Source organism: Malus domestica, chromosome 15 (genome assembly GCF_042453785.1).
Source record: "Malus domestica chromosome 15, GDT2T_hap1".
In the NCBI taxonomy this organism is placed as follows: Eukaryota; Viridiplantae; Streptophyta; class Magnoliopsida; order Rosales; family Rosaceae; genus Malus; species Malus domestica.
Genome location: NC_091675.1, coordinates 47,140,296 through 47,159,802, shown reverse-complemented (window position 1 = coordinate 47,159,802; position 19,507 = coordinate 47,140,296). Strand labels below are relative to the sequence as shown.

Genomic DNA, 19,507 nt, shown 5'->3' with positions numbered 1-19,507 from the left:
TCTATAGCCAACCTTGTATTTGGTTGGTAATTTTCACCATGTAACTGTTTTTAAATGTTTTTTTCTTTGTTGATAAATTTAGTAATAAGTTGTTTATGGGATCCTAGTTGTTTTCCAAGAAGAAGAACAATTACCCAAAGAAGAGAGAATGCTAAAACTAGATTTATAGGAGTGTTCACAAAAGCAAAAATGCTATTCTTATTACATTTTTTATGTCATTAGCATCCATATTTACGTATTGGGACCAATCGTTATCACTAGCAATCATATTTACGTTTTCAAGTTACTTAGTACTACGGTCTAGTGGTATTCCTTTTTATTTGTATGTAAGAAGTCTTAGGTTCGATTCTTACGCAAAAGCAAATTTAAAACATACTAATACTAACCCTTAATATATATAATATTGTTGGTAAAAAAAATATTTACATTTTCAAGGCACGTATTCAAAGGAATTGCCACTCTTTAATTTTTATTTTTATCTATTGTCACTTACCAGTAAAAAAACCTCCATTATATAAAAAGTCGAAAAAGCAGTGACGTCAACCGCCTTAAGGCCCTCAAGAGAAATGTGAAACGTAGAAGGCTATGAAGTCATTCAGATTTTCCAGCACACCAACTTTTTCAAACAAGAATCCAATTTGGCAACAACTTCTTTGAGAAAGAATTGGCCAATCCTACTCCTTTGGTAACAGTATACCACACTAGCTATACCATTATCTAATAGATCTAATAGGATACTACTTGCATTCGGTTTGGAGTTCAGATTTCATAGTCTTACCTGTGTCTTAATTTATTTCTACATAAAAATCATCTGAATTGGATATTGTTTAGTCATTCAAATGGTAAGTAATATATTAATAGTGAATCTTCCATTGTTTTGAATGATTTTTTATAAAGATAATATTTAAAAGAAGATTAAGACATTAAAAGGTTCGAATTATGAAATTTTTATAGTAATGTTTATAAATGGGCGAGTGAGTTCATCAAAGGGGGAATGCAAGTATTAAAATGGCTGCGCCATACTATATTCCTCTCCCCTTCTAGACGTCTTCAATGTTTCTGATAGACAACTAAGCGCCGTACGACATTAAAAAGCTACCTTATTTCTCTAAAATGGATCGCAGCAACAACAGAGATGAAAACAATGATCTTGCTCTATCCCTATTGCCAGAATCGGTACTGCCCCGGAATGGTGCGGAGGACAAAGATGAGACACAAGGCCTTTCAATAAGAGTCTGGATAGAGACCATGAAGCTATGGCAAATAGTTGGTCCTGCAATCTTCAGCCGTCTCGCTTCTTACACCATGAACGTCATTACCCAAGCCTTCGCCGGCCACCTCGGCGAGGTTGAACTAGCTGCCATTTCTATTGCCAACACTGTGATTGTCGGCTTCATTTTCGGACTTTTGGTACGGAACACTCACTCTCTGTTTCATTGGATTGAATATGTCATCAGACTAGTAATCTAAAAGCAATTGATAATTAAATTCAAAACCCTAATTTGAGTTTGTGATCTCTGACTGTTTCATAATTTAATTATGTGCCTATTAGTTAGGCATGGCAAGCGCACTAGAAACGCTTTGTGGGCAGGCCTTTGGAGCCAAAAGGTACCACATGCTTGGGATATACTTGCAGCGGTCATGGATCGTGTTGTTTCTATGCTGCCTTGCCCTTTTACCTGTTTACATATTCACCACTCCAATACTTAAACTGCTCGGGCAGACCGACGAGGTGGCGGAGCAGTCAGGAGTGGTGGCGCTGTGGCTCATACCCCTCCACTTCAGCTTTGCTTTTCAGTTCCCATTGCAGAGGTTTTTGCAATGCCAGCTCCAGAACATGGTTATTGCTTGGGTTTCTTTTGTGGGGTTGTTGATTAATGCATTCACAAGCTGGCTTTTAATCTATGTGTTGGACTTTGGGGTTGTCGGTGCGGCCATTGCTTTGGATATTTCTTGGTGGTTTTTGGCTTTGGGGCTCTACGTGTATGCTGCTTGTGGTTGGTGTCCTCAGACTTGGACTGGTTTCTCTATGCAAGCATTTTCTGGGCTTTGGGAATTTATCAAGCTTTCTGCTGCCTCTGGTGTTATGCTCTGGTACTTTTTTTTTTTATCACTTTATGTCCCTTTTTTCAATTGTAATCTTTTCATAGTTTGGGTTTTTATTGATGCTTTGTAGGTTTTGTTATATATGATTTATATGTGCAGTTTGGAGAACTGGTACTACAGAATATTGATATTGATGACTGGTTACTTGAAGGATGCCACTATTGCTGTGGATGCCTTGTCAGTTTGGTATGAGATTCTATTTTTGTACTATTCCAACTCTCTTATTAATTTGTTTAAACCAAGTTTAATTACTCAAATTTAGCTTTCAAAAATTACTATTTAATTTAATACGTATGATCTGCTCTAATTATGCAGCATGACTATAAATGGGTGGGAGCTCATGATTCCTCTAGCCTTCTTTGCCGGAACAGGGTACCATTCTTTAAACTCCTCCTATTTTTATTCTTTATTTTTTTTACAGAAAAATTAAGTTAGAAAATAGTTTTGTGGAATGATTTCGAACCATACATATCAAAATTGATTATAGATACAACTTCTTTAGGAAAAACCCCAAAAAACCAATAAAAATGTTATTACAAAAATATTCTGAGTTCACAAAAGGGTCAGCTGCCCCTAACCTCTTTCAATACGTACCTTTCACACTTTTACAAAAACAATTATAAAAATATAAGTAGAGAGGATAAAAAATTGTAATTTTAATTTCTTAAACACTGCATGAATTTGAGTTATACGAAAAATATATGATTGATTGAAAATAAAAAATCAAATAATTGTGGAAATCTAATATATCATGTAAAGTTTTGAGTTGAGGAAGCTACCATCTTCATGATGTGGATAATTAATGACCATCACTTCACAGTCATAAATGCCTTTTGGTGTATTAGAAAAAATTGTCGGGACCCTTGTTTGTCCTTTTCATAAAACCACTTGTCAATCGAACTTTGCCAAGATATAAAACCATGTTGACCGTTAGGTTGCAGAAAACCTTGTTTTCAGCCAAGTTACCATTTGCATACTTTAACACGTCCTGCCAAAAAGGACAAATAATGCAACTATAAAGCATCGCAAACAATTAAGTGTTTCATTTGTCACGAAAAATCAACGTTTGCGGCCCGAGAAATGTTAGCAATTTTTGTATTGACTTTGCGTATGAATAATATGAATTTCAAGAAGAATAATCATCAAAAAATCACAACACTAATTATGTCCTGCCAAAAAGGATAAATAATGCAACCAAAAAGCATGGAAAACAATTAAGTGTTTCATTTGTCACGTAAAATCAACGTTTACAGCACGAGAAATGTTAATTCTACTCTCATTCTAAAAAAAATTTACGAATATGCTTCAACATGAATTCGATTCTAGCTTCTCTCTGTTTCACTTCCTTCCTAATTCAATTTGTCTCATTCTACTTATGGATTAGCAAATCAACCATAAATGGGTACAAGACGCTAAATTAAGAATGGATTCTCCCAGCATAACCAAACCCTATCACAAAGACTCCTTCAAAAGTTAAGGGCATGTTTGGTATCGTATTAAAAAAAATTAATAATTTTTCATAACATTTCTTAAGATCCAAAAACTTGTTTGGTATGAGATTCAAAATTGTTTTTGAATTTTAATAGTCAAACGAAAGCAAAAATATCTTACAACAATTGACACGCCCCAACCCAGATATCCAAATGACACCTAGATGGCACGTGATGGTCGACACCTAAGGGTGACGAAAGCCATGAGTATGTGAAACGGTGGGGATATAAAGGAATAAACAATTCAAAAACTATGCAAGCAATAACATTCACAAGCAGATGCAACACAAAACAAAACAGAAGTAACTGTAATCCCATTTAAACAATAAAAGAAACAGAGTATTCAACGTTCACAAATCTGAATAAAGATGTACGAATATGTCCAGAGCATACCACTACACGGAGGTGCTAGAGAAAGTAAGACATCAAGTAACAAATGATCAAAAAAAAAAAAAAAAAAGCCATACTCAAGGAAGGATGCAAGTCACTGGTAGGGAAACGCCTCAATGCTCGGGTCGTACTTTTCGTCACTATGTCCTGAGGGGGCACAAAACAGAAATGGTGAGTAGACCATAATTTATATTAATACTAATATTACGAAAAACTCATTTCTTACTGAACATACTAACCCCATGTTTTGAAAACATATATAATTCTACATATAAGTTTTCTGAAACGCTAACATGCCATAAAATCATTCGTAAAACAAGTACGAGTAAAACCATGCTCAATAATTGTGCTACCATCGCCTAAAGGCAAATCCATAAACCTCATAAATATTGTACTCTCTAGGGGAATCATAGTCGCCTGAAGGCAATACCTGTCCATCACCAAAGGTGAAGCTGTACGACATTGGGTTACGCCAATGAAGAAACATGGTAGGCCCCATCACCCGAAGGTGAAGTTGTACGACTCTAAGTTACGCCGGAGAAGAAATGCATAACATCACACACACCGACACTAGCCCCGAGCTAGTGAAGCTAGGGGTATATCATCAATATCATTAACTCCTCATTCGCCTGAAGGCATTACCTGTCCATCACTCGAAGGTTAAGCTATACAACACTAGGTTACGCCAGTGAAGAAACATGGCAGGCCCCATCACCCGAAGGTGAAGTTATACGACTCCGGGTTACACCGAAGAAGAAATATATACATAAATATCCTCAACTATGTCTTATGGCCATAGACATCTACATACCCGTGTTGTGTGGATGTGTTGTATGATAACCAGCTAGATAAGCACTGAAAACATACCTCAAAAGCTCATATCAAATCCGGAGTTCACATGCTCAAAACCTCATTTCATAAATCGAAGATAATTCACATTCATAAATCCAAATAAATCACAATCGTAAATCCATAGAATTTCATAAGCGAAAACCCAATATTTCATAACCTTTAGTAAAATGTAAATTTGATAAATCATGATTATCTCGTAAACCATAAATGTAGAAATCCAGAAAATATAATATAAAACATATTCGATGCATGAAATATGAAATGCATGCAAGCCTAACATTTTATAAAAACATGCAAGTTTAGAAGGGGTCCACTTATAAGTATTTCACTACTAGAGTGCCACTGGAACTAGAGAGGAATGTATCACTTCCAATCGATGCACCTAAATACAAAGAGAGTACATTCAATAAAACTCTACTAAAACAATGGAATTTCAGAATACGGACAGCGGATTCGGATTCGGCACGTCGAAAAACATAAGTAAAGATCTCAGGTTCCCCCACACCTTGCCGCGCACCGAGTTGAGTCGCCGAAAAGTTTGCCGGAAAAGTCATCAGTGCCACCATGGACGGCGGTGGAGCACAGTACCTTCGGCGAAGGTGCATGTGCTCCACACACTGGCCATGATGCGCACCCACACTCAAGCCACGTGCTGACCCAATAGACTGGGTTGGGATTCGAGTCGGATTTGGGTTTGGGCCTGGGTTCTAGGTAACTGGATTAAACCGGTTATCAATTTGGGTTCTAGGCTTGGGTTATTAGGTTTGGGCTTGGGTTTAAGCCGAATGGATTGGGCCTGGTTCTGGTTTGGGCTGGGTTTAGAGTTGGGTTGTGGGTCATGGGTCGGGTCGACCCAATTTTAGGCGGTGGGTTCAACCGGAATCTAGGCAGACTTTCCGAGCTCTGTTTGAGCTCGATTATACATCATTTGCATTGATTCAAAAGTCAAAATAAAGATACAAAGATAAGGAACAAGAGTATACCAAGATGAGATCAAGTTGAGGTCAGGATCGGCTGGAAAATGGCCTACAACTTATGATCCTTCGTCGAAAAACTGGGAAAATGATTCCTGAGTTGGTTTCTGCATCAAATGTCACCAAAATGTTTCAAAAACTACGTAAACTTACTCCTAAACACAATCTACGAATATTTAGAGTTGTTATCAAGCTCACCTCATCGAAAAATGAGAAGAACTCGCCGAATTTACTTTTTGGACAGTGAAGGTACTATGCAACGAATGAGAAAGAGAAGTGAGGGCTTCCCCTAGTTATGGGCTCGTAGAATTCGTAAGGGAGGAAATGGTGGTGGTGTGAGGGTTGTCGGAGGGAGAAAGGCCGGTGAGGGTGTTCTCTAAGAGGGTTTGGGGTGTAAGTGAAAGAGAGACATGGATAAAGTGAAAGTGTTCTAAAGAGAGAGGGTTCATGGGTCGGGAAGAAAACACCCAGAAATGGGGTGGGGAAATGCCACGTGTCAGCCATGTAGAGGCCTAAAATGGAGAAATATCTCCATTGGTAAAATTATCAAAATACCCTTGTCGTTCAAAAATCATAAAAGCTTCGTTTTAACTCGAAATTCGATTCTAGTCGCGCCTACACGCTCATATCGATGAGAACTACAAAAATAAAATAAACAAAAAAAATTAATACATCAACGGACGAAAGTCAATGAAGGTCAACCTTTCCGTCATTAAGGGTATTTTCATAATTTTAACTAAGAATATTAAACTTTCAAAACGAGTCGTTACAACAACTCCCCATGGAAGAAGTACTATATCAATAAGGCAGACATAAATATTTAAATAGAAGATCAGAGGAGAGAGAGATTAGATAGAAAGAAGAGAGAGAATGAGAGATGATAGAAAGAACAGAGAGATTCAGGGGGAGGAGGGGAAGAAAGACAAATGTGAGAGAAGTAGCAGATAGAGGAGAGAGAAATATAAGAGAGATTCGAGGGATGAGGGGAGGAGAGAAAAAGAAAGGAGAGAGGAAGAGAGAAAGGAAAGCCGGAGCATCGATGAGTTTCGTCAGATGCGGGGAGAAGAGAGAGAAATGAGAGAAAAATAGGAGACAGGAGAGAGAAATAGGAGGGAGATATGGAGAGGAGGAAATAGTAAGAATAAGATAGGATAGAGAGAAAAATCAGAAGAGGAGATGAGAGAGAAAAATAGTGGGCTTAGAGTTTAAAAACTCTAAAAGTTTTCAGTAATAGATTAATTTTCAAGTTAGTTTTTTAGTTTAATTTTTTTAAAACAATCATACCAAACAAGTATTTAAGTTGTAAAACTTAAAAAGTGTTATTGAGTCTAAAAAGTTGAATTCAAGTAAAATACTAAACATACCCTAAAGTTTTTGTTGGCTAAATCCTGAGAGACAGAAGTTGAATCCTCTCACCCTTTTTTTGTTTATTCATCTACGAATAATATGTAAGAGACTTGAATCTAAAAAACTAGATAGGGCTAGTTTGGTATTGCTATGTTAAAAAAATTAAAAATTAAAAAAAAATAAAAAATAAAACCCTACTTCTTCTGTGTTATGAGAATAAACAACTGTAAAATAAAGTTGATGAGTGTTTGGTAAACTTTTTTTGTAAAAGTACTTTAACAAAAAAAAATAGTGTTAAGAGTGTTGGTATTTAATGTGATATACTAATTGCCAAAGAGAAAAATGTAGGGGCAAAGATTGTAATTTTGTAAAATATGCGTGGGTATTCTTTTCATCAGTGGCGAAGCCAAGAATTGGCGGGGGGAGGGGCGGGTTTAAATGGGTGCAAGGTTAAAAAAAATGTAAATAATCAAATCCTTTTAAATAGTAGACAATAATAATGACGTTCATAATTTATTAATATTAATTACAAACTACCACACTATGACGAACTTAGTGAAAATAAAAGAAATTCTTGTACTCTATGACGAATTTAATAATTGGGTACATACATGTGGTTTGGTTGATTGTACATATGTAATGGGTGCATAAGTACGTCGAATGTGTTAGTATAAACATATTGATGATGCGCAATTGTTTAAAATTGAGACACATAATGAATTGAAAAAAAAAAAAAAACTTTATCTACTAAAGCGTGAACCAATATTTATCTAGCTAGCATACATAGTTCCAATTCCATATCGAAATTATTTGGAAAAATCTAGCCTTGAAATCATTCAAAAATTCCACGAGAAAGAAGAATAGAAGGATGTTAACACTAAGGCTTCGACGATCACGTGCTACTAAACGAAAAAACAACGCATGGTCCTTGCTATCACACCTTTTATTAGAAACCAAAACGCACCATTCTACTAAATTGTTTTTTCTTTGCCCAGGTCTAAATGACGGCGTTTTGGCCTAGGTTTTGAAAAATAGAAAATAGAAATGCAACAACGCTGTTGTTGTTGCAGAGCACCAAAAACCAGAGAACCAGATGGGATTGCTCACTTCCGACAGGACCAGAGGGGCGGAACCACCACTCTTGGGCTTGATTTCAATAGAGGGGAGAGGCGGCCGCCCCTCTTTGCTTCTCTGTAGCTTCGCCACTACTTGTCATTTGAAAATTTCACTATATGGGCAATGATCACTATGCTTTGAAATAAATAAAAAAACACTTTTATCAGAAGCAATACTCTACTTCTACTTTTCTATGTTTTTCTACGATCATTGATAACAGTTTTTTAAAAAAGCATTTTTTCTTGTTTTTTTATATTAGCACCCCACAAAATGTTGAATGCATCCCACATTAAAATTTAATATTAATGACTTATTTACTCTACTATGCAATGATAATTTTGACCTTATTAGGTTTAAAATAATAATAAAATTAACTTTTAACGTATTATTTATCTCCTTCAACTATCAAAACTCATCACACCCTCCATTGTTGAATAAAACTCTAAGCAATGAAACTACAAACATGTTGATTAAGAAAAATTGTTTTTAACGAATGGAACATGAAATTGGTGTTTCGAAAGCTTTGAAATCATTATTATTGTTATTGAAAAACATTCAAATGAACCTAAACATTTTTTCAAATTATTTAGTTTGAAATCATTCGGCAAACTAAAGTTTAGATGGTTTGAAATCATTCGGCAAAATTAAAAATGACTGTTATAAGATTTGAGAAATGTGGGGTGTATAAAAAATATGGGGTGTGTATAGAAAATGTAAGGTGTATATTAAGAATGTCGGGTGTGAGGATATTATGGGCAAGGAAGTGGGGTGTATTAAGTATGTGAGGTTTATTCAACAATTTGTGAGGTGCTAATATAATAAGCCTTTTTTTTTACCAAATACATTTGATGTTCTAAATTTTTTTTAAAACTACTTTTTATAATACACCACAATCTCAAACTAACCCATAATTAGAAAAATGAAAAGTCGTCAAATGTAAAGTTAAAACCAATCGGGCATGAAACGTCAATGATAGCTCATTAATTCTTTTGGGTCTCCCTCACCAAGAGATTCAGCTCATTTATTTTTACTCCCACTTTTATCTTCACATTTATTGCGTGTCTCTCAGTCTTTAATTTTCTCCGTTCTTTTTTATTTATTTATATTTTTTTAATATAAAAACGGCATTATTATTGGAGACCCATTCGAATACAATGGATGTAAACGGAAGGATTAGGCAAGTTGAACTCCACATATGTTTGGTCGTTAAACTACTCTTGTTGCCTTATTCTCTTAATTGCACAAAATGATAAGAAAGAACCAAGACCTGGAACTTAGTCATCAACTACAAATTTAGCCTACTTCATACTTGCTTAGAGTGATTAGAATAGAGTAATTTGTATATTAACTTTCTCACAAAATTAAAGCATTCCCAACTATATTCCTCTCTATGCCACTTTCAAATATGTAATGGTTTCTATGGCAGTGTTGTGAAATTCTTTTGATGAAACTCACAGGGTAAGAGTGGCAAATGAGTTGGGAGCTGGAAACTGGAAGGGAGCAAAATTTGCAACTAAGGTTTCTGTGGTAGAATCCGCTATTATTGGTGTCTTTTTCTGCATACTTATCATTGCACTCCACAACAAAATTGCGTACATATTCACCTCAAGTAGTGATGTACTCGAAGCAGTTGATCAGATGTCTTATCTCTTGGCCATCACAATTCTACTTAATAGCGTTCAGCCTGTTTTGTCAGGTTCGTTTTTTATGTTAATTATTTGAATAACATGTATAGACGGTCTTATTGACCACGTCTTATAAAATAAGTGAACTCGGAGCTCAATTAGAAAGATAATCATACACATATTTGATTCACATATTGAATGCAGTCAAGCATATTATTGTAGCAATGAATTTCAATGTTAATTGGTTAGGTCTAATGTAAATTTTCTGATTATATTTCACACTTGGGCTCATAATCGACAGGAGTAGCTGTGGGTTCAGGATGGCAAGCATGGGTGGCATATATAAATCTTTTCTGCTACTACATTGTTGGGCTTCCTCTTGGATTTGTAATGGAATGGATCTTCAACTTGAGCATTGGGGTATGTTATTTCATTTATTTCCCTCCGCATAAAATTTTCTTATAATGTTCTCTCATTATATGATTTATCACATGATGACACTCGGGACACATGAAAGTGTAGCCCTTATAGCCAGTGAACCAATCATGGGTTCTTTGGTTTTTGGTACCAACATCTACTGATGGCACCAATGTTGCAGTTTTGCTTCTTGATTTTCAATTCATCGAGTGACTACCAAAGCAAAGAAATCTTTCTCAGTTGTCTGAAAGACCCTTCCATATTAATTATTATTTCATTTGGCAATACTAGGGTCAATATAATTTGGTTTTCGTAATCTAATTTCCATCAACCACGGGAAGGAATAATGACAATATCTTTGCAATTTTATTCAAATATAATTGATGTAAAAACAGGGCATTTGGGGTGGAATGATTTTTGGAGGAACTGGACTTCAAACATTGATATTGGCCATCATCACAATACGACGTGATTGGGAAAATGAGGTAATGATTGATTGAACTTAATTGAATATTCGACTTTTATCTCTTCGTTTAAACTCGTTCTCATACAGAATTGATTGAAAATTGCAGGCTCAAAAAGCCAACCAACGTGTATTGAAGTGGTCAACCCCTACGCCAGACGGGCAATCAGAGGAACAAGTACATTAGCTGCAATTGCATTCACCATTTGTTAGGCTAGATTTTGTTTTTTGAACTCTGAGACCGACTTTCAACCATTGAAAAAGAAAACAAAAACAAGAGAGGTGATGTGTTGTAATTAATGTTTAAAATATCAATATACGTAAAAATATTGATATTGTTGTAGGCCTATTTGGCATTGATATTGTTGTAGGCCAATTTGACTGAAGAATTGTAGAGAGATTGAGAGAGAGGGTGTGGCAAACATAGAGAGAATTTGGTGAATTATGCAATGTATTTTCTCACCCCATTGTGCCCTTATTTATAGTAGTAAGGAAGCTAAATTCTTTATCCCAATATGATTACAACTCTAATAGGATAACATATAATCTAAGAGATATATTAGAATCTCATGAGGATATCCAAGATAAATACACAATCACATTCCTAAACTATTAAGACTGCAACACACATTTTGAGCATGTAAATACTCAAGTAAATGATGCATCAGGTCTTCAACGATGAAGTAAGTTCGGTTAATGAAATCATCCACACAATGAGCAAATGCATGTCTTAAATTAACGGAAGAATGCATAATAGGTAAAACTCATAAAACCTCACTATGGTAAACCCCAAGGTGGGATAAAACCCATAGACCAAGGAGAACCATAAGAAGTTGCATTAAGTCAAAACTATACATCTTCTGGATGCAAATAGCAAGCTCACAAGGGTATGACCAGCTCATGATTGGTGCCTCATCAAAACTTACTTAGGTAGAAAAAAACCTAGTGGGAATGCTCCTAATTGTAGGGAAAATGAGTACATTAAGGTCACATGAGTATACTTCTAAATACACCCCCTGAGTTTGACAAAACTTCAAATAAAAACTATAAGCATTGCATATGAGATAGTTAGACATACGAATTTCTCGGACAAGCTTCTAGAAGATAGACTTCGGCAATTACGTCGTGTAAAGATTGGTAAGGTTATCGGAGATCAGACTGGTTGACTTCAATCTCTTGATGCTTTGCTGATGTGATTTAAACGTAATATTCCTTGGCGTTGACTTCGTTGATGTATCATGTCTTGGTCTGTTTGATACTGCGACATAGTCTTCATAGATCGTCATTGGGATTCAACGATAGATGAAAACATCAAGTACTTCAGATATGCTCAACAATAGCTCTTAACCATAACTGACTTGTGGCATAGTGACGTAAGGTAAGTCTTTGAACTATTCAAAGATTTCGCAACTAAGGTCATATTGTGAACCTCCAAGATATTGCGGTATTTGTAACGATAAAGACATAATCATTTGGGGATTGTGCCTTGTGAGAGTTTGATAAGTAACCAGCGTCAGCATAACAAACAAGGCAAGCATCATTCCAAGGATTAGAGGGGTTGGATTTGCTTGGGATGCAAAGGGATAAGCCTAATTCCATAGTACCTTTAAGGAAGCAGACATACGTCTTTAATACCAATTCAATGGTTGGGGTGTAGGCGCGATGTTGCATCTTTACCGATAGATCAATAACGAAGGAGGTAGCCTATTTAATGTAATGAGCTAAGTACAACAAAAGCGCAAAGTTTAACTCAGATATGGAATTTCAGATTCCATAACCTTTTCAAGGGTTTCATTTGCATATAATGTATGAAAGATTATAGGTATACTCAAAGATAACACCTACTAAGTGTAGTTCAACTGGTAGACCAAAATGTCGTCTAAACAACGCTTGAATGTCAAGCCAAGGCATAAACACGTTTTCTCAAAATCCATCATCTCAAACTTCATTTTCAGGTGCGAGGTAGTTTTCTCAAGCTCTTCCAGAGTCTTAGTGACATTCATGTCATCGACGCAAACTCTAGCAATTCGGAATAAGACTTCTTAATTTAACACGTAAGGGCATAAAATTCCATATCCCTAACTCATTAAATAATCACTTAGACTGGTATATCATATCTGCTGGATTGTTTCAATCAGTAAAGTGAATGCCTCAAATGAGTTTAGAGAGTGTTCCGTGGTTTGGAACTATTTGAACCAGTCTATGTAATTCTTCAGGAACTTACATGTAAGCCTCTGTATTAATATCTTCATGAAGAAAAACTAACCACATTCATAATGCTGTTGTTAATCATCAGGCGTAAGACGTGCATTACATCGCACTATTTCATTCATCTCATTACGCTTCATTTCCCACTTGTAACACAACAGGGTTACCTTGGGTAGTGTAGGAATGACAGGTCCAAACACAATTTGGTAAGGAATTTAACTTGGATTGTGATTTTGGTTGTCCAATCAGTTCTATGATTGCACTAACCAACATCATACCGTTCGATATCGTTGCTTTTCATTTATGTTGATAACTATCAAATAAGTAAAAACATCACCAATGATAATCTCATTCCAATTCCATCTCATCCAAACTACTATACTAGACCAAGACTTCAAATCTCGGGAATAATAAGGATTAATCTCATAAGATGGAAATGATTGAGATATCGATCAAGTATGGATTCAATTTGTGCCGTGTTCTTCCTCTTCTTGGTCGGGCCTCGAATATGGTGAAACCTTCAGCTCGGTTGTCAATCACTCTACTTCATTTAATTTTGGCCTTATCAATTCAATTTCAATGACACTTCTGCTAGTTGGATGTTCAGAATGCATGTCTTCATGGATTTTTATTTGAGGATGTTTATATGTAACAACCTCGTGTTTTTGTAGATCCTCAATTTTCTCACCATGTTTGCAAACTCCATTGCTCTCTTTATGGCCTTAAGCAGGCACCTAAAACATGGTTTCAATGTTTTTCTACTTATTTGGAGGACCTAAGGTTTCATCCGTCTCATGCAGTTACATCTCTATTTGATGGGAACACTAGCCAAATGTGGGATTATTAGTTGTAATCAAAAAGTTGCAAAAGGGGTATTAAGACAGTCTAAGGGTTTTGCTCCACATCAAAATGAATCTTAATGTTGGAAATATGAGGTACAAGAAAAGATTAAGGTTGAGAAGGAATGTTGTAAAGCATTTACAAGGATAGAACTAATGAATACTATAAGATGTATAAGACAGCGAAGAAGGAAGTAAAGAACACTGTGACAGAAGTGAAGCTAGTGGCTTTTGACAACATGTATAAGCGATTAGATACCAAAGAATGAGAGTTAAATATCTCAATATTGCTAGAGCAAGTGAAAGGAGGATGAGAGACTTAAACCAAGTAAGGTGTATCAAAGATGTGAATGAAAATGTTCTAACTACGGAGAACGCTGTTCAAGACAGATAGAGAGCTTGTTTTCATAATCTATTCAATGAAGGACACAACATGAGTACTTATTTGGGTGAGTTGAGTTACTCAGAAAAGTGTAGAAAGATACTCATTTTACTATTGAATCAGGAAAGAAGAAGTGGTTGTAGCTTTAAAAAAGATGAAGCAAAGAGAAGTAATGGGTCTTGACAATATACTGATTGAAGTGTGGAAGGTCTTGGGAGAGACAGGTATTGCAACAAACCTTTTTCAATAAGAATGAAAAAATAAAGAAGATGCCCAATAAGTGGCAAGAAAGCACTTTGGTGCCTATCTACAATAGTCAGGGCAACATACTTTGGTGCCTATATGAGTATTAAGTTAATGAGCTATATAATGAAGCTTTGGAGAAAGTAATTGAGCATAAACTGAGACAAGAGACACAGATCTTAAAGAATCAATTCATGTTCATGCTAAGGCCCTCAACAATGGAGAAAATCTATCTCTCGTGAAGATTGGTAGAACTATATAGAGATTTGAAAAAGGATTTGCACATGGTCTTTATAGATTTGAAAGAAAAAAAAAACGTATGATAGTGGTCCCAAAAGAAATTCTTTGGAAGAATCTAGAGGAGAAAGGAGTACAAGTAGCATATATCCAAGCAATAAGGTATATATATATATATATATGATGGAGTAAAGCTGCATCAAGAACCCATGAAGGGCGGACTGAAAGCTTTCCCATAATCATAGGGTTACGCTAAGATTAAGCTTTAAGTCATTACCTTTTTGCATTGGTAATGGACGAGTTAATAGGACATATTCAAGATGATATCCCTTGGTGGCTTTTCACATATGATATGGTGCTGAAGGATAAAACACATGAGGGAGTAAATGCGAAACTTAATCTTTGGCGAGAAGTGTTGGAAGTTAAAGGTATTCACCTAAGTAGGTCAAAGACAAAATTTCACTTGGATATATCTTGCAAAATAATAGAAAATTTGATGGAGATCTCAATCATAGAATACAATCTAGATGGATAAGGTGGAATAGTGCATCGAGTGTGTTGTGCGATCGTCGTATGCCACTAAAGTTCAAGGATGAATTCTATAGGATAGCAATCAGGCCATCGATGCTTTTTGCACAGAATGTTACATGATAAAAAAGAAACACGTGAAAAAATGAGTGCAACAAAGATATGAATGGTTCGCTGGATGTGTGGGCACACGAGAAATGATAGAATTAATAACGAGCTTATCCGAGGTAAAGTAAAAGTGACCACAATTGAGGATAAGATGAGAAAAAATTGTTTAAGATGGTTTGAACATGTGAATCGAAGAATTATAGATGCTCCAGTTAGAAGAGACCTAGGAAGACTTGGAGAAAGATTATAAGAAAATATATTAAGTACTTGAAACTAACAGAAGACTTTAGCATAAAACCGAGCACAATAACATTCTAGGATTCATGTAGCGAACTCCACTTAGTGGTATAAGACTTGAATATTGTAGCGTTGGTGCTCTTTAATATCTTATTCTCGCATGCCCAAATATCACTTTTGTCGTTAATCAAGTTTGCCAATTCGTTCACCTACCAACCACTCATTGTTGGCTTCCGTTAAATGCCTTCTTCGTTATCTTATGGGAACTTCTCACCATGACAGGTGGATATTGTTTGTATCTTGGTTCTAATCTTGTTTCTTGGAGTGCAAAGAGGTAAAATTGTGCATCTCGGTCTAGCACTAAGGTCGAGTATCAACAACTTGCTATGAAAGCTGCTACTATATCATTGTTTCGAATGTTGTTTCGTGATCTTCACCACCACCACACTCTTTTGCGATAGTATTAGTGTTATTTCATTAGCTTCAAATCCAGTGTTTCATGCCCGAACTCATCATGTTGAGGTGGATTATCACTATGTTCATGAGAAAGTAGTTTGAAAAGAAGTTGATTTTAACTATGTCTCTATCCATGATCAGATATTTTCACTATGGGACTTTCCATCAATCGCTTTCATTTTCTAGTCTCCAGGCTTCTTGTTCTAGCTCTTCTCGTCAATTTGCAGGGGTGTGATAGACAATAATTATGTATTTCTTGATTTGAGAGATCTTTCGTTATCTCTTATTGATTCTCAAATCATTTAGATTAGCCTTTCTTTTATGTATTTTTGTAATAATATATTAAATGAGAATTAAACCCCCAAACCTATAGAAGGATTTGACGAACCTTCTATGTTCTTCTCTGCTACTTAGTCTTTTACTGCGAACAACCAATGTCAACATTTTATTGTTCCTAACATAGTTAGCAACATGTAGAAAGATAGAGAAAAAGAAAACAAATAAGAAATTGTTTTAACAATCCCCGCCTAGTGCTGCTTAGGCTTCACCTAAGCGCTAGACGGCTGGTCACTGCCTTGATCGGTCATTAGGTGTTTGAAAATTAAGAAAGTATGCCTAGACCCTCTTAGGCGTCTTCCTAGCCCACCTAAGCGCCCGTCTAAATCTGCCTAGGATGCGACTCACTTAGACGGAAAATCAATAACTTTCATTTTGTATTTTATATTTTTAATAAAATGTAAGAGACTTGTTGAATACTTGGATGAACATTCATTATATGCTTGTTTCCCATGTTTTTAACATGTTCTAATACTTTATAATCTTTAAGTCATTTTATTTTACAATTTATGTATATAGTTATGTTTTTTTTTTTAGTATGAATATGCACTTATTTATACAATATATAATAAATTTACTTAAATCCGTCTAGTTCGCCTAGGCCCCTACCTAGCCGCCTAACCATTAAACCCCATCCTATCGCCGAACTAACGCCTAGTGCCTTTTAGAACTTTATCCTAAATTATAAGTTAGAAAGAGATAGTTATTTAAAAATAAGTTTATCTAAAGATCCTTAAAGAAAGGGGACTGTATATATTCCTCCAAAATTAATAACCAAATTCCTTGCAAAAGCTTATAGCCCAACACATAAACCATTGCCGCCCTGTGGTTTTTGAGCTCCGAACACATCACTACAAACGTATTAAGATAAGGACAGAATCAACATCAGTTTTATCTTATTGTCATTTCGTCAAAGATGTCATAGAAAGCACCCATCAACATCTAATATATAAACTACTAAAAATATATATGCAAAAGCCACCATGAGAAAAATCAAATTTTAAATTTTTATTAAAAAAAATCAAATTACCTAGCTAGAATTTCATTTTCTTTTTTGTACATAAAGAAAAACAAATGGACATAAAGTGATAAAAAAAAAAATCTTTTAACCATTCTCTTAGGCATGTCAAAATACATTCACACTGTTACATACACATTGTTAGAACTGTGACACCAAATATTGGGTTGTCAAGGCAATGAACAATGTTTGAGAGATCAAAGAAAAAATATAAATCACTTTTTTTTTATTACAAAACATAAATCTTTTGTTAACTTATCTAGAAACATGTACAGCTAGAGTGCTTGTAGTTGATGATGCATGGTGGTATGAGTGTTTATAAGTTGTTGATGCACGTGAATACAATGTATCAATTGCTAATCGCTCATGCGCATTGTTATGTATAAAATTAGGGGCCTCCCACTATACAAAAACCCAACCCGACACGATGATCTACTGTTCAAACGGCTATTGGTGTCGGTCCGAAGCCCAACCACCCACCACCAGATGGTAACAGCAACAACTGTCCTGGTTCAAGAAATGGGTTCCAACATTGAGTCGACTCGGCCAACTCGTTCGTCCCTGGAAAAACCACCAGCCTCTCCTCTCGCTGCTCCTTCATCTCCACAAGCCTAGCCTTGGTCTCTTTCACCAAATCCCATAACCCATCATTCCTCTTCCTGTTCACAAACAACAGCATTAACTTCCCCTTGCAACCCTCCAGCCTCTCAAACGAGTCAATTAACCGAGTCAACTCAGCCGAACGCAAACCCTCGACTGAGTCGATTCTGTCTCCAACTTCCTTGACTCGGACAACAATTTCATGCTGAACCGACCTGTAATCTTCGCCCGTGGCTCTCACCACTTCGTACACCAAATTGTTCTTCTGAAGTTCTAATGAATCAGGGGCGTCACAAATTCGCACCACAAATTCCACAAGCACTTCAATCTCCATTGCCAAATCTGAGTCCAAAAGAGCAAGTGCCTTCTCTTCCTTGTCTCTTTTGTTACCTTCGTTTTTCGACGAACTGAGATAATATCCAATTGCTCTAGACACCATCAGATTCTGCTCGACCACACCGGCGTACCATCTGACCCAAGACGAATATTCCAACATACAAAAATCGGAATTGTCACAAAACATGGAGAGGTTCAAGAAATTGTATCCCCCAAAACAAGGGTAGTACGCAAGCTGGTCTTTGAGAATAAAAGACCCTTTTGATATAATGTTTTGAATCGTGAGGAGACATTTTAGGGCAACAAAGGCGCTCCGAGTGACGTGGAGCCGGTCCATGAGAGCATCAATGCATGCGCATGCAGTGAGGCGGGAGGAAAGCCCTAGGGCGAGCACGGAGGCGATTCGTGTCTCCGATGGCGGCCTTGACGGGTCGTGTGTGGTGGCACGGAGGACAGCGAGGTGTACGGAGGAGACTCGACGGTTGATGGTCAGAGTCGCTTTGAGGATTGAGGCTCTGTCTTTCAGAATGCCGATGAATTTGAATCGAGCCATTGCGAATGAAGGAAGAATGGGAAAGGTTGAGGAAGATGGAGGTGGGAGCGCGGAGGAAGATATAAATTGACAGTTAGACGCGGTTTTACTATTTCATGGTGTCCGTGTGTGTGCGCAAACTGTACATGGCTCTTACCGATTCAGAAGAGAGCTCGCTTTTTAAGTGTATTTTTACACTTATGTTTAAGTTGGAGCTCGAATATCGGTTTACTAATAAAACAAAGGGTAAATTATACAAAACTATTTCAATTATGTGTCGAATTATAATCTCATACCTCATATTTTAAAATTACAATGTCATATTTCATCTTTCAAATTTGTTGCAATGTCTTACTTCCGTTAGTTTTTCTGTTAATTTTTCTGTTAAATGATGACATGACTTAAAGTGGAGCCCACTCCTTAGCCTAACTAAATTAAAAAATTAATTAAAAAATTAATAAAAAACATTTAAATTTTTTTATTTTAAGATGTGGGACCCACCCTTTACAATTAAAAATAAAATCACCCTTTTTCCCCATTCTACCTGACAACATCGACCTCGCCCATCTTTGACCACCCGAACCTCACCCATCTACTATGCAACTCCAAAACGCCCTTCGCCACCATCCCCATGACCTCCACCCGCCTCACCACCACAACCCTAAAG

General features: G+C 36.3%; 2 protein-coding genes across 2 annotated transcripts; one reads left to right on the top strand and one right to left on the bottom strand.

The window, feature by feature from the left end:
• Positions 1-859: 859 nt before the first annotated feature.
• LOC114821666 (protein DETOXIFICATION 27-like) lies at positions 860-11,242 on the top strand. The gene is made up of 8 exons (XM_029094695.2): positions 860-1,410; positions 1,553-2,094; positions 2,206-2,292; positions 2,422-2,478; positions 9,733-9,971; positions 10,202-10,320; positions 10,713-10,802; positions 10,890-11,242. Exons 1-8 carry the CDS (start codon positions 1,114-1,116, stop codon positions 10,965-10,967), a joined length of 1,509 nt encoding a protein of 502 aa, XP_028950528.1. The 5' UTR covers positions 860-1,113; the 3' UTR covers positions 10,968-11,242.
• Positions 11,243-17,560: 6,318 nt separating this feature from the next.
• Positions 17,561-19,096, bottom strand: LOC114821719 (putative clathrin assembly protein At4g40080). Its single transcript, XM_070814585.1, has one exon. It carries the CDS (start codon positions 18,859-18,861, stop codon positions 17,812-17,814), a length of 1,050 nt encoding a protein of 349 aa, XP_070670686.1. The 5' UTR covers positions 18,862-19,096; the 3' UTR covers positions 17,561-17,811.
• Positions 19,097-19,507: the final 411 nt, after the last annotated feature.

Bases quoted from the DNA above. Each gene is read 5' to 3' on its own strand.
- LOC114821719 (XM_070814585.1), bottom strand. From the start codon at position 18,861: ATGGCTCGATTCAAATTCATCGGCATTCTGAAAGACAGAGCCTCAATC.
- LOC114821666 (XM_029094695.2), top strand. From the start codon at position 1,114: ATGGATCGCAGCAACAACAGAGATGAAAACAATGATCTTGCTCTATCC. The intron at 2,095-2,205 runs GTACTTTTTTTT...TTATATGTGCAG, and splicing joins GCCTCTGGTGTTATGCTCTG to TTTGGAGAACTGGTACTACA. The intron at 2,293-2,421 runs GTATGAGATTCT...CTAATTATGCAG, and splicing joins GTGGATGCCTTGTCAGTTTG to CATGACTATAAATGGGTGGG.